The sequence below is a fragment of the Microtus oregoni genome, unplaced genomic scaffold (assembly GCF_018167655.1).
Source record: "Microtus oregoni isolate MIOR12 unplaced genomic scaffold, Mior012 000003F_ref0000135, whole genome shotgun sequence".
Classification (NCBI taxonomy): domain Eukaryota; kingdom Metazoa; phylum Chordata; class Mammalia; order Rodentia; family Cricetidae; genus Microtus; species Microtus oregoni.
Window position 1 is genome coordinate 62061167 of NW_024543062.1, and position 14507 is coordinate 62075673.

The 14507-nt window shown below is 43.7% G+C and overlaps 1 protein-coding gene across 3 annotated transcripts in view; it reads left to right on the forward strand.

Moving 5' to 3' along the window:
• Nucleotides 1–1190: 1190 nt before the first annotated feature.
• Nucleotides 1191–14507, forward strand: part of Nucks1 (nuclear casein kinase and cyclin dependent kinase substrate 1) — a 29839-nt gene continuing 16522 nt past the window's right edge. For 2 of the 3 annotated variants that reach the window (XR_005974023.1, XM_041648014.1), the window contains exons 1-2: nucleotides 1197–1434; nucleotides 13837–13886. Coding sequence is in view for 2 of the 3 variants with exons in the window: in XM_041648014.1 (XP_041503948.1) it covers nucleotides 1418–1434; nucleotides 13837–13886 (67 nt within the window). In the remaining variant the exon portion in view is untranslated. Of the gene's footprint in view, nucleotides 1435–13836; nucleotides 13887–14507 lie in introns of all 3 variants that reach the window. The other variant, XM_041648015.1, reaches the window with a different exon arrangement.

Below are 14507 nucleotides of genomic sequence, written 5' to 3' on the forward strand. Positions count from 1 at the left end.
GGCTTTGGACCTGCTAAGAGGTAGAACATCGTGGTGCAAAGCCTGTCAGCAAAGTAAAACTGATCGTATTGTGGCCACAGGGAAACAGACAGTGGTGGTCAAGCCGTGGTCCCGACAGCTTTAAGAGCACCACTGATATCCACTCTACCACAGACTGGCCACTTCGGCATATGGTCCGCTGGGGGACAGATGATCCAATCTATAACATAAATCCCAGTTATTGATACAGGGATACTGCGCCCTCCTGAGAGATTTAGGTGTTCAGTAAATGCCTATATATTTTAACTAGATAATCTGAGTTGCCATTAGTTATAATTCAAATGTCTTGAAGCAGCCCCAACTACTTCTACTAAAAACTGAACCTTAAACCCAGACTAAAGGCCATTCAACACAGGGCCTTGTTTATTTGAAATATAAGGTAATGTCGTGAAATTGAGGGGTAGAGAGGAAACCAATTCACTTGCTAAGTGGAGGACTTAGAATTCGGAAGCAAGTATTTCGCCACCACTCCCACTCCTAACCAACCACCTCTTTCTCTTTGAAATGGTAATGTCGGAAAATGGGATTTTAACGAGTATGAAGTAGCTCACAAAGAGCATACTGGAGAATGAAGAATGGGATCGAAGCTATTCCTTGATTGTGAGCATAACTCTCAACTCCAGCAGCGTGGCTGAGGCCTGGGAAGTTGACGCTGAAGCCAGAGCACAGGGTTCCTAAGATTAAGGTCAAATTTTTGAACCTAAGAAATTTCCCTCCAAATCTGAAGTAGTCCCTTAGTGACGAATCTGCTGCCTATCTCACGAGTCTTGCAACTAGCTGATTTGCAAAAAATCACGCTAGGAGCAATTAAATCTATTTCACGAACATCTGATCCACACTGAACTCTATATAAATCAGGTTCTTTGGGAGGCTCAAGACAGAACCCAAGCCGAATCTGCAGCTCTGGCGTGGAACCGGGGGGCGGGCAATCGGCGACCATTTTTGTTTTGCAGGCCTGTGCTCTCAGCGCATCTTGACTAACAGGACCCCATGGGGGAGGCGGGGCCTATCAGGGAGTGGGGCGGGGCCCTGGAGGCGTGATGATTCAAACGGACGAATGGCTAGGGCTCGTCTGGCAGCAGTGGCCAATGAGCGGGCGTGCTGGGGCGGAGCGCCCAGACCCTAGCGCGTTTGGTTACACCACGGCTTTGGCGCATTTTCGGCTGGTTTGATTCATCCATTTTGAGGAGACGGGGGAGCGGGGGGCTCGTCAGATCCAGGGGCCCGGAACAAGCAGCCGCGGACTCGGAGAAGCCAGCACCTCGGGCCTCGGCAGCAGCGGCCCCGCCGGCCGGAGCGGGGGGGTGGGGCGCCGAGTGCGCGGGGAGGGGGGTCCCGATCCTCGGCTCCTTGACTCGGTCGCACCTCGACAGCGAACATGTCTCGGCCTGTCAGGTCAGTGTGGAGTCCCAGGCCCGGGGCGGGGTGGACGGGACGAGCGGCAAAGGAGCAGGGCCTGCAGTCGTGCTCCTGACGACCACACGCGGCTTTCTCTGGGGGTTCGCGCGCGCCCCGGCGCGTGGGGTGCTCGGCGGCGCGCGGGGTGGCGGGGGCGCCCCCGTGCTCGCCGCCTCCACCCCCCTCCCGGGCCCGGGGCTAGTTCGAGGCCGCCCGGCCCGCCCTGGCCCTGGAGCTGACGCGACGCGCGGTCGGCTCCTCGGTAGGCCGCAGCCCTTGGGCCCAACCCGAGCCGGGGCCCGCCACGCGCGATCCCGTCCTTCCGAGGCTCGCGGGCAGCCTAGCGCCTTGGCGAGCGGGTTGCCTGTGCCCCGCTGCCCGGCCCCGCCTCCGCTCTCGGGGTCGCGGCAGGCCCCGCCTCCCAGCCCGGCTTGGGCGGGACCCACGCTTTCTTTTCCCCTTGGGGTGAAAGTGAGTTTTGACTCTAAACCCCGAAAAATATGGGCTGCTGCTTCCCCCCTCCCCTTCCACGTATGAGCTCCGGACGAGTTAACCCCAAGTTTTCTTTTCCCCGTCTGTAAATGCCCTTCCTCCGGGGACGTGCGCGTTAACCGCGCGACCCAAATCCCGTGTGGTTCTCGTTCCCCCTCACCCGCGTACACGTCTCGGATCTGTCTGTAACCCTCTCTCTTCCCGAGTGACGTTAATCGTAATGTTCCGCTGGCCGTCAGACTTTGATTACCATGGTTTTAAGAAGTTTTTAATTTCCTCTCTCGGTGGGCTCTCCTTTAATGTCTTCCAGGGCTGTTTGTATGGGAATGTGCCTTGGGTGGAGGGGTGTGGCTTGGTCCAGTCTGTTGAGGCCTGGGGAGGGGGGGGACAGAGAGAGGGGGGAGAAGGTGAGAGGGAGGGAAGAATAGAGGACAGAGACCGAAGTCAATACCTGTTACACGTAAAGGAGTGTTTCCTAAATAGGTAAAGATTTAGTTCTTGAGGATTTTTATAGCTGTCAGCCTCCGGCATTCCAAGTTTCGATATCAGGAGTCTCTTAGTGTCAGAGGTTTGGATCTGACAGCGGTTTGGTACCCCACCATTGTGTCTCCCGATGCGGTGATCTCCTGTCACCTGGTCGTTTGGGACTGCATACTCCCTCCTCGTGCGGGGTGGAAAGGCTGAGAATGAGTTACCCACCTGCTTGCTTTTTCCAGTTTGTTTCAACCCACACCTTCAAATTACCATGTCTTCTGTGAGTTTGCTGCTGTTTAGGCAAGTAGTATATGGCTCTTTCAGATTATAGTGAGTACTTTGGGGACATCCTAACTGATGAAAAATTGGACATAGTCCAGGGGTTAGGAAGAAAGTGAGGTAAACTCGTTGTGGGAGTGAGGGCTGACTGGCAGCTTAATTGGGACCTCAATAAAAGTGAGGTCTAGTTGAGGCTAGAACTTGGGATGCTTTGTTTTTTCTTTTTGCCAAACAGGTGTATTTATTTATTTATTTATTTATGGGAGTGGAGGGGAGGTTCTCACTGTATAGCCTTGGCAAGCATGGAACTCTGTAGAGCAGGCTGGTTTCAGACTCATATCTGAGACACCACCTGTCCCTACTAGGACAGATGTCTGGGTGGCTATTGAAAGTGAAATTAGGTAAAGATCCCTGGAATGAAAACTTCATTTTCCGATTCACACTGTGCTGCAGATGGAGTGGAGTGGGAGCTGTGTATTTTAACAGCAAACAACTCCTGAGGGCAGTGGAGCTCAGCAAAAATGGCCCCTTATTCCACAAAACAACAGTATTGCTGGGTGGTGGCTGCGCAAGCCTTTAATCCCAGCACTGGGAGGCAGAGGCAGGTGAATCTCTGTGAGTTCCAGGTCAGGCTCCAAAGCTACAGAGAAACCCTGTCTCGGAAAAAGAGGGGGGTATTGTTTTTTAAAAGGTTTTTTTGTTTGTTTGGTTGGTTTTGGTCTTTTACTTCAAGGGAAGGGAAAAAATAGGTGGTAAAGTTGATAGTAGTAGGTTTCATTTTATCAAAGTGACTTATAGAACCATTTTATAGGTAACAGTCCTGGTCATTTTTCCACCTCCATAGTGACCACGTCGTGTTCTGTTTGGTGTATAGTGCTACCAGTGTTCATTAAATTAAAGAACATAGCATATGTCTTTTTTTATCCTTTAACTTTCAGAGTGCTTTCATGACTCTGGAACCTTGAAAAGAAAGAAGAAAAATGTTGCTTATAAAAGATGAGAACTGTCCCAGCATGGTGACACATACCTTTAATCCCAGCACTTGAGGCAGAAGCAGGTAGCGGGGTCTAGGCTAATCAGGGCTATACAGTGAGATCCTGTCTTTAAAAACGAAGGGGGCTGGAGAGATGGCTCAGGGGTTAAGAGCACTGGCTTCCTCTTCCACACATGGCAGGCAGCTCCTCTACTGTCTGTAACTACTGTTGCAGGGGACCTGACACCCCACACAGACATATATGCTGGCAAAACACATAAAAAATAAATCTTTATTAAAAAATAAAAAATGAAGCCGGGCGGTGGTGGCGCACGCCTTTAATCCCAGCACTCGGGAGGCAGAGGCAGGCGGATCTCTGTGAGTTCGAGACCAGCCTGGTCTACAGAGCTAGTTCCAGGACAGGCTCCAAAGCCACAGAGAAACCCTGTCTCGAAAAACCAAAAAAAAAAAAAAATAAAAAATAAGGAGGCTCAGAGTTACTGGTTCACCCAGTTTTCTTGATCTAGCATAGTAAGTGTACTTTCTGTGAACTGAAGTCACTCAGATCAGCACTTAGGCCTCCATTGTAACATAGCTGATTTATTGCTCTTAAAAAAATACTCGATTTTAAATTTTTTTAGAAATTGTATTTACTTCAGTATATGTGTTGATATACATACTACCTGTCTGATTGAGGTCAGAGGACAACTTGTGGAAATATTTCCATTCTTGTGGGTTCTGGGTTTGAACCTAGTCTTGGCACACGTACCTTTAGCCTCTGAGCTCTCTCATTGGCCCTGTTTTTGTTTTAATTTTTCCCTCTGAGATGGTGTGTGTGTGTGTACACGTGTGCAAAGAGGTCAAAAGCAGACATCTTGCCCCAAAGCTATAGAGAAACCCTGTCTTAGAACCCCCTCCCAAATAAAAAGACATCTTGTGTTTTCCAACACTCTTTGAGGTAGGGTCTCTTCCAGAGATGCTCACGTTTTCTAAATTGATTAGACTGTAAGCACTGGGACCCTTCAGTCTCTGCCTCCTTGGAGCTGGAGCTGCAGGCATGCTCTGGGACACCTGGCTTAGTATGTGAGCGATGCCATTCAAATTCCTGTCCTCATGATTGTATCAGCAAGCCCTCCTAACCACCAAGGCATACCACTGAGTGTTTTGTTGTTGTTTTGTTTTTTTTTTTTTTTTTTGAACTGGAGTCTTAAATAGGTCCAGGCCAGCCTCAGACTTGTTGTGTTGTAGCTGAAGATGACCACAAATCTTGCCCTTAACCTCCCAAATGCTGGCACATTTGGTTTTGAGTTTTGTTGTTGTATTCTCTACACCACCACCCTCCATCCCACCCCACCCCTGCACACATCTTTGCCATTACTTAAATGAAAAAGTATAGTCTCAGATGATTAGTGGTGGTGGTACACACCTTTAATTCCAGCACTTGGGAGGCAGAGGCAGGCAGATCTCAGTGAGTTTGAAGCCAGCCTGGTCAACAAAGCGGGACAGCCAGGACTGTTATACAGAGAAACCCTGTCACAAAAAATCAGAAAAGAAAAAAAGAAAAGAATGTAGGCTCTTACAAATTGATAGAATGTTACTTTTATTTGTAGTTTGATTAAAATTAAGTTTTTCAGGAGTGCTGTCTTTTCAAAAACTTGAGATGTCTGAATTCTAAAATTTAATATTTTTTTCTTAGCAAGAAAGTAGTTTAAAGAAAACTCTAGTTAAAGGGGAAATTTGGAAATTGGAGAAATTTTAGAATTTAGCAAGTAAGTACAAGAATGTGCTTAAATTTAGTGCCCCATTAAATGTGCTTCTAGATGAACCTGTTTTCCTTGTGTTTTTGGTTCTTTTCTTCTAGATGTATAAGTGCCTATGAATAAGAAATATGACTTTAAAGAAATTTGTATCTATAGACTTAAATTTTTAAGGCATCAGAAAAGTCTTATAAACTAAATGTGTAGGTATACTTATGCTTGTCATTCTAGCACTTGAGAAACAAAGCAGGAATTTGAAAAGTCCAAGGCCTGGCTGGTCTGCCTAATGACTTCATTTAATACCCCCCTCACCTTACCCCACAAGATGGTCTCCCTATGTAGTCCTGGTTAGCCTGGAACTCAGAGAGCCACATGCCTCTGCTAGGATTAAAGGCAGGCACCATGCCCTGCCTAAGAGTGGCACATGTTCTTAACTGCTGAGCCATCTCTCTAGTCTGAGAGACAAATTTTTTTTTAAATATTTATTTATTATGTATACAACACTCTGTCTGTGTATATGCCTGAAGGCCAGAAGAAGGCACCAGACCCCATTACAGATGGTTGTGAGCCACCATGTGGTTGCTGGGAATTGAACTCAGGACCTTTGGAAGAGCAGGCAATGCTCTTAACCTCTGAGCCATCTCTCCAGCCCCCGAGACAAATTTTTTAAAATGTGAATTACAAGACAAATTTATACCGTCTGGTTTTCTACTGCTCAGTTACACCTTTTACACCCAAATGTATGCTCTTAAAATGTTGAGTTTACTGTTTTCTGACAGTCTTGTGTTATAACTTAATATGTAGTCGAGGATGGCCTTGGGTTTCTGTTCTTCCTGGGGTTACAAACCTGATGCCAGGCCTAATTGATATAGTGCTAAGGTTTGAACACAGCTTTGTGCATTCTGGGCAGGCACTCTACCATCTGAGCTGTCCCCAGCCCTGATTTTACTTTTAGATGAACAATTAATTTATGCACTAAAAAGTTCACTGATTTAAGTAAACTCTTTGCTTTTTTGTTTCCTTAAATGAGACAGACATAGCTTACTGGTAGTGTGCTTGGCTAGCATGCACAAAGTTCTAAATTCTACCCCAGCATCATAGAAGGGAAACATAAAAGGTTTATTAGAGCAAAAGAATTCTGTGAAAATGCTGAGTTTTTATTTTAGCAAGAGTTTTCAGTTTCACATCGAGATCTTGGAAGATGGAGAAATCCAAACCCAAACAGAATGTCTTAGACGGATGGGCAATTGTTGTAATCTCTCTGGTCTTGGCCTGTCATCATGTTCTTTTTTTTCCCCCGAGGGGCGAGGGGCTGTTTTATTCTTTGACATAGGTGAAGACTGGCTTGGAAGATATCTGCAGAAGATAAGATGTTGGGAGAAATAGAATATGTTGAAACTGTGTGAAGAAAGTCATTAGAATTAGAGTGTGAAACTCACTGTAGGAAGGAGCAGAGACAACTGAAATGTTGGATTGTGTTAACATAAAGTAGAATTAGTAGAGGAAGGTGTAGCCCTTATTATTCCCTCTTTTTTTTTTAAGATTTATTTGTTTATTAAGCATACAATGTACTTCTGGCAAGGAAGACACCAGTCTCGTTGCAGATGGTTGTGAGCCACCATGTGGTTGCTGGGAATTGAACTCAGGACCTCTGGAAGAGCAGCCAGTGCTCTTAACCCTCTGAGCCATCTCCAGCCACCCCCCCTCTTATCTTTTATGAACCACATTGTCATATTTACTGTGGGCATTACAGGACAGACTTTATCTTTTATTTGGAGGAAATCAACTAGAGTGACAAGAAGGTTCTTGAGATATATTATGAGTGAGTGTTAAAACCATAGTGTTTAGGGGCTGGGCATGGAGGCACACACTTTTAATCCTAGCACTGGGGAGACGGAGGCAGGCAGATAACTGAGTTTGGATTCAGCCTGGTCTACATAGGGAGTTGCAACAGAGGGGCAATTTAGAGACTGTCTTAGGACCAACCAAACCAAAACAGTATTTACTTTGAAGGAAAAAAAATTAGGTTAGCTAAATGTTAAGGGCTACTCTGAGGAGGAAGGGATAGGGTTAGACAAGGTAATTAAAGTACGTGACCTAGTCAGTAGATGGTAATGGCAGATTTGGACTCCCTGTGAAGAACCATTTAATAAATGGAATTTTACCATGGAGATCATGAGTGGATCCTAGTTCTCTTGGGATTTTATTGACAAGATTCAAGGCTGGATAAGATTGTTTAGAATTCAGTATAACAGAATCTGCTGAGTATTGCTGTGTCTTCCTATCACTACTATCAAAATCTGATAGGTCTTTTATTATTTTAAGGACAGGGTCTCTTATAGCCCAGGCTGTCTTGGAACTTGCTATATAGACCAGACTAGCTGAGGCCTGCCTCTGCAACCCCCACCACACACACACCATGCTGGGATTAAGGGCATGTGTAACCACATCTGGCTAACAGTGTTTAAACTTCAAGAAGCTTGCTATCTCAAATGAAAAATATTTTGAGTCAGGTTTGAAGGTGTGCTCCAGATTTTCTGCACATAGGAGGCTTAGAGTAGAAGAACACCAATTTTAGACCGAAATAGGAAGGGTTGAAAAGCAACCTCAGGGAATAAGAGCACTTGCTGTTCTTCCAGAGGACTCTGCTGCCTAAACCATCCAAAACACCAGCACTAGGGGAGTAAACACCCAGACCTCCTGGTCTCTTCCTTGAGCACCTGCACACATGTGACATTTACTTACACAAAAATACCACTTTTGTGGCCATAGATTATAAACAGAGTTGTTCTTCTAAAGGTAAAAACAAAAATCTGGAAGTGTCTCTCTCTGCAGTCTGCTTTCCCCACACTCCCAGTGAACTACTTTGGTAGAATTCCAATTGAAATGTGTGTATGTTATAATCAACATTGTACAAGAATGTGGATGCCTGGGAGATAGATTGTGAACTTAGGTGTGTTAGATAAAGTACAGTTTTCTTTATTATTTTCTATTTGCTGTTTTTCTTTTAAAATGCTGTTTATGGAGGGCTGGAGAGATGGCTCAGCGGTTAAGAGCATTGCCTGCTCTTCCAGAGGACCTGAGTTCAATTCCCAGCAACCACATGGTGACTCACAACCATCTGTAATGAGGTCTAGTGCCCTCTTCTGGCCTTCAGGCATACACACAGACAGAATATTGTATACATAATAAATATATTAAAAAAAATAAATAAAATGCCGTTTATGCACCAATAAATGAGTCCAAGGCCCAGTAACAAAGGTTTGTGGCCTATAAGTTAGTGTTGCTCTGCAGCATCTCATTCATCATGAGTGTTGGACCTTCTAGAACTGAAGTTACAAGTGGTAGTGAGCCACCTGACTCAGTGCTGTTGATTGCCGAGCCACTTCTCCAACCCCCAGAAAAGTCAGGCTTTATAATAATAATTAACTTTGGGATAGAAGTAGCAGTGAGATCAACCATTGGTTGAACTGTAGATTATTTAAAAGTCTCTTAGACTTAATTTTAAAAATGGCTGTGTTGTCCATGGTATAGAAGTTTTCCTTACACAGATTTCAGGCAGATATGCAGACTTGTTACAAAACATTAAATTCTAATTGGCATCGTGGTGTACAATTTTAATTCCAGCTCTTGGGAGGCAGAGATAATGGATCTCTGATGAGTTCAAGGCCAGCCTGCTCTACTTAGTGAGTTTTGGAGCTACATAGTGAGCTATCTCAACAGAAAACAGAGCTAAGTTGTTTGTTTTTTGCCTGAGTGTATGTCTGTAAAGTTGTCAGACCCCTGGAACTAGAGTTACAAACAGTTGTGAACTGCCCTGTGGGTGCTGGGAATTGAACTTGGGTCCTCTAGGAAGAGCAGCCAGTACTTCTAACCACTGAGTGGCCTCATTCCATTTTCTTAATGTAAAATTAAGGGGGTTAAGTGAAATAATTTCAAAGCTTGGTAATCTCTAACTCTGAATCAATGTACTCCTTCATTCTTCAGAGAGAAGAATACTTTTTCTTAGAGCAGACAAAAGATATTCTTGGCATGTGAAACTAGCATTCTTGTTTTTTAAAATAATTATTATTTGTGTGTATTTATTTGTGTGGGTGTGCATGTGTTCTATTGTGTTTATGGAGGCCAGAGGACAACCATGGAAGCCATTCTTCTTTTCCACCGTGCTGGTCCTAGAGATTGACAAGTACCTTTACCCATTTTTACCAGCCCTCAACATGCTTTCACTGTTCAATAGAAAGAAATTGAATTATAATTGAAATCCCATTGGTTTTGAGTGGGGGTGTTGAGGCAGCATCTTATGTAGCTCAGGCTGGCCTTCAACTCCCCTGTGTAGCTGAAAATAATTGCCTGATTATTCTCCTGCCTTTGGCTCCGAAATGCTGAGATTACAAATTTGTACCACCACCACTTTAAAAATCCTATTACCTTTAAACCTCAACTTACCAATGTTCAGAACCAAATAGTTCATTATAAACAAGCATCCCCCATCCCATTTTATCTGGGGTAGGGAGCCACTAATAAGACATTCTATCACTGAATTATACTCTGTCCCAAAAGGTACATTCTTTTCTATTTGAGGCAAAATCTCTTTCTATAGCCCAGGCTGACCTCATGCTCACAGCAAAGCAGTCCTGTCTCCACCACCCAATGGCTCGATTGCAGGCCTATGCCACCATTTCAAGCTTCATGTTACATTTTCAGTATAGTACACAGATTTTATCAGCTAAAGTAAATAAAGGTATATCGTTGAAATTTGAACATTTCTGGGGTTGCTTTTTCCCCCCAAGCATTCTTGTTTTGCGTATTTTTTTTGTTGGACATTTTTCTTTCTAGTACAAATTTGTAGACTTTTTTGGATAGAACTCCAGTTGACTTAAATGGTAGAAATTGGTATAATCCAATTGTAGTCTTTAAAATACTGTTTGTGGCTAGAGAGTTGTTCAGTGATTGAGGGCACTGGATGCTCTTCAGATGACCAAGGTTCAATTCCCAGCATGATGGTGGCTCACAACCATTCAGAAAAACTCCAGTTTGAGGGGATCTGATGCCCTCTTCTGAACTCTGATTAAAAAAGAAAATGCCACTGGTGGCAGTGGTGCACACCTTTAATCCCAGCACTCAGGAGGCAGAGGCAGGCAGATCTCTGAGTTCAAAGCCAGCCTGGTCTGCAGACCTAGTTCCAGGACAGACTCCAAAGCTACAGAGAAACCCTGTCTCGAAAAACCAAAAAAAAAAAAAAAAGAAAAAGAAAATGCCTATTCTTCCCAACCTAAAAGGAAACTGGAAAGCTACCAAAAAGCTGAAAATAAGTTAACATGAAAGTAGGGAGATAGATATTTATTAGATAGCCGTTATTTATGTAGCACTAATTCTCCGGACAATCTTGAGTAGCTTTGTTTTTTTTTTTGTTTGTTTGTTTTTTTTTTTTTTGGTTTTTTTTTTTTTTTTTTTGGTTTTTCGAGACAGGGTTTCTCTGTGGCTTTGGAGCCTGTCCTGGAACTAGCTCTGTAGACCAGGCTGGTCTCGAACTCACAGAGATCCGCCTGCCTCTGCCTCCCGAGTGCTGGGATTAAAGGCATGCGCCACCATCGCCCGGCGAGTAGCTTTGTTTTAAGACTTACTTCGTTTTGCTTTTAATTCAGAGGCAGGTAGGTCTCAGTGAGTTGAAGCCATCTAAGACGCTGTCTCAAAAAGCTAAATATATACATTTATATATACAATTTTAAATATTTGTTTGTAATTGTGGGTATGTGGATGTGGAGTCCAGAGGAGTGAGTAGGATTCTCTAGAGCTTGAGTTATAAGAATTGTGAACCTCTTGCTGTGAGTGGAACTGGTCAAGAGCCACTTCAGCCACTGAGCCGTGTCTCCCGTCTAGTAGTTTGTATTCCTCCTATTTTACAGTTGAAAAACATGGTCAGTGAGGGGGAATCCCTTACTCGAGGACATAGAACTACTTTGTGGCAGAACCCTGATTCAGTTTAGTTCAGTCATCTGAGCTATGTTGAATTATGTTGTATTTGCTTACGTTTCTGGTAGTTACTGTCCACTTGGAATTTAAATAACAGTTTAAGTCTAGGGCTCTTTGCAGCTCAGTCCACCTCAGACTCTTGGCCTTCCTGCCTTTGCTTCTTAGGGGCTGAGGTGAGGGGTGTGTAGCACCCATTTCTGGCTGTAGTAGGATTTTGACAAGACTTTTGTTTTGGCTAGGAATAAATAGAACATTGCATGACCTTGTGTTTTAGTAATCCTCCTCTTAAATGTTAGGCTTTAGCTTGCTGTTTGACAAGAACAAGTTCATTAAAAATATATTTTAGCCCTAGTACAATAAGCATCCAAGTACACTTCTCAAGTTCCTTATAGAATGCTGTATATGACCTGTGCACATTCCCCTACATACGTCAAAGTCAACTCCAGATTTTATAGTTTTTCGTGGAACAAAGCAGAAGACAGAATTCCATTGGTTAGGTATGATGGTACCCATCTGTAATTGGAAAAGGGGCAGCAGGAGGAGTCTGAGTTTGAAGTCAGCTTTTGTTGCATAGTGAGATTCCTGTCTCAAAACAAAAAGCAAACACCCAAGTTAGGCATCCTCACAACTATCTAACTCCATTTCCTAGGAATCTGAGAACTGTTCTCTCTGGGTACCAGAACACATGCGGTATGTATGCACATACATAGATAATGTACACATATATTTTTTTAAATCCCTTTTTTATTAAGATTTATTTATTATGTATATAATGTTCTCCCTGCATATGCATCTGCACGCCAGTAGAGGGCACCAGGTCTCATTATAGATGGTTGTGAGTTCCCATGTGGTTGCTGGGATTGAACTCAGGTACTCTGGAAGAACAGCCAGTGTTCCTAACCTGAGCCATTCTCCAGCCCCATCTTTTTTTAAACATCTTTGATGACAGTAAAAAAAAATTTCTTCTAAGGCTTAATCTTATCATAATTTGGGAGCATTATAACATAACTATATCTTAAAAACTGGAGCTGGAGAGATGGCTCAGGGATTAAGAGCACTAGCTGCTCTTCAATGGGTCATGAGTTCAATTTCCAGCAACCACATGGTGGCTTACAACCATCTACAATGGGATCTGGTGCCCTCTTCTGGCATTCAGGCAAACATGTAGACAGAGCACTGTATATATAATAAATAATTTTTTTAAAAAAAATATTTTTTTGCGCCAGGCAGTAGTGGCGCTCTCCTTTAATCCTAACACTCGGGCAGAGAGGAGTGGATCTCTGTGAGTTCGAGACCAGCCTGGTCTACAGAGAGAGTTCCAGGACAGGCTCCAAAGCTACAGAGAAACCCTGTCTTGGGGGTGGGTGGGGGAGAACAACACATAACAGTAAAAATAAAACACACGTGCACACACCTCCCTTCCCCCAAAAAAGAGGGTATGACTTTAATCCTGGCATTTAGGAGGCAGGAGCAGGTGGATCTCTGAATTATAGGCCAGCCTGGTCTACAGAATGAGTTCTAGGACAACCAGGACTACACAACGAAGCTGTGTCTCAAAAACCAAGAATTAAAAATAGCAGCCAGGCATGGTATCAAATACCTTTAACCCTAGTGCTGGGGAGGCAGAGGCAAAAGAATCTCTTGAGTTAGAGGACAGCCTTGTCTATGTAAGCAAGTTCCAGAACAGCCAAGACTGTATAATACAGAAGCGGGGAGGGGGCTAAAATAACACTTAAAATTTTCACCCACGAATATATATGTATTGTAGGCAACTTTTCTCTCACACCAACCACTCCCCAAAATCACCGCACACAGACTTAACATTTGTTTTTAACTAGCTTTTGTGACTTAACTGATTTCTATTAATCTGTGTGCTGTCCCAGGGCTCGCTTACCTCATGAATGTTCTTTCCATGCTGCTTCTCTGCATCTTTGGTGATTCCTCACACTCCACCCTTGTACCCAGCATCCTAGTCTGGTTCTCCTGCCCAATCCCTTCCTGCACGGATATAACCAGTGAGAGTAATACATATTTACAGTGTACAAGATTGTTTCCGCATCAGTGTATAATAGATGTATTTGGAATGTCTGTATAATGAACATGTGTGGTGAGTGGCCCTGGTTTCCTGTTCTGTTCTTGGGAAGGTAGGAAGTGTAAAGCTTGGGAAGAACAGTGTTTAAGCTGTCACTGAGGTAAGTAAGTGGTAGAAGTTGGAGAGTTGGTTTTGTCTGTTTGTTTGGATTTCTGTTATTGATGTTTTGAGGCAGGGTCTCACAGAGTTTGCCTGGCTTCAAATTCATATAGATCTGCCTGCCTTTCTCTCCCAAGAACTAGAATTAAAGGCATGCATCCCTGGCCTGAGAACTACTGTTTGTAAAACTAAAATGTGTATTCTGGTGTCTTAGAAGTCATACTTTTTTTTAAATTACCTATATTTGTCTTTTTCTGCAGAAATAGAAAGGTCGTGGATTACTCACAGTTTCAGGAATCAGATGATGCAGGTATGTTTGTATTTCTACAGTCTTGCTGTACTGACCGAACTGTCAGTTTATGTGCCTTCTGTCATGCTTTAAAGGTCTCTTATTTAAAAGTACCCAGTGATCTGTGTCAAAACAATGTGAGCCGGGCGGTGGTGGCGCACGCCTTTAATCCCAGCACTCGGGAGGCAGAGGCAGGTGGATCTCTGTGAGTTCGAGGCCAGCCTGGTCTACAAGAGCTAGTTCCAGAACAGGAACCAAAGCCACGGAGAAACCCTGTCTCGAAAAAAAAAAAAAAAAAAAAACAACAACAACAATGTGAACTTGCCCATTTTCCTAGAGATAAGGTCTGTTATTGTCCTTGAACTCAAATGCTCTTGCCTCACAATTGTAGGGTTGAAGGTGTGTGCCACTATGTCTGGCGCTTAGCTTTTTCTGTAAATCATTGAAATAAACACCTGATTTTTTTTCTTACCTGGTTTTAGAATCCAAAGGTTAAATGTCCAGTAATTTGCAGTATTTATTTATATAAAATACCCACTGCTAGCTAAGCCCAGTAGTATGAGCAGATAGGAACCTGAGACAGAGCACATGAACCCAGAAATTTTAGACCAACTGTGATATTGCAAGACCCTGATTCAAAAA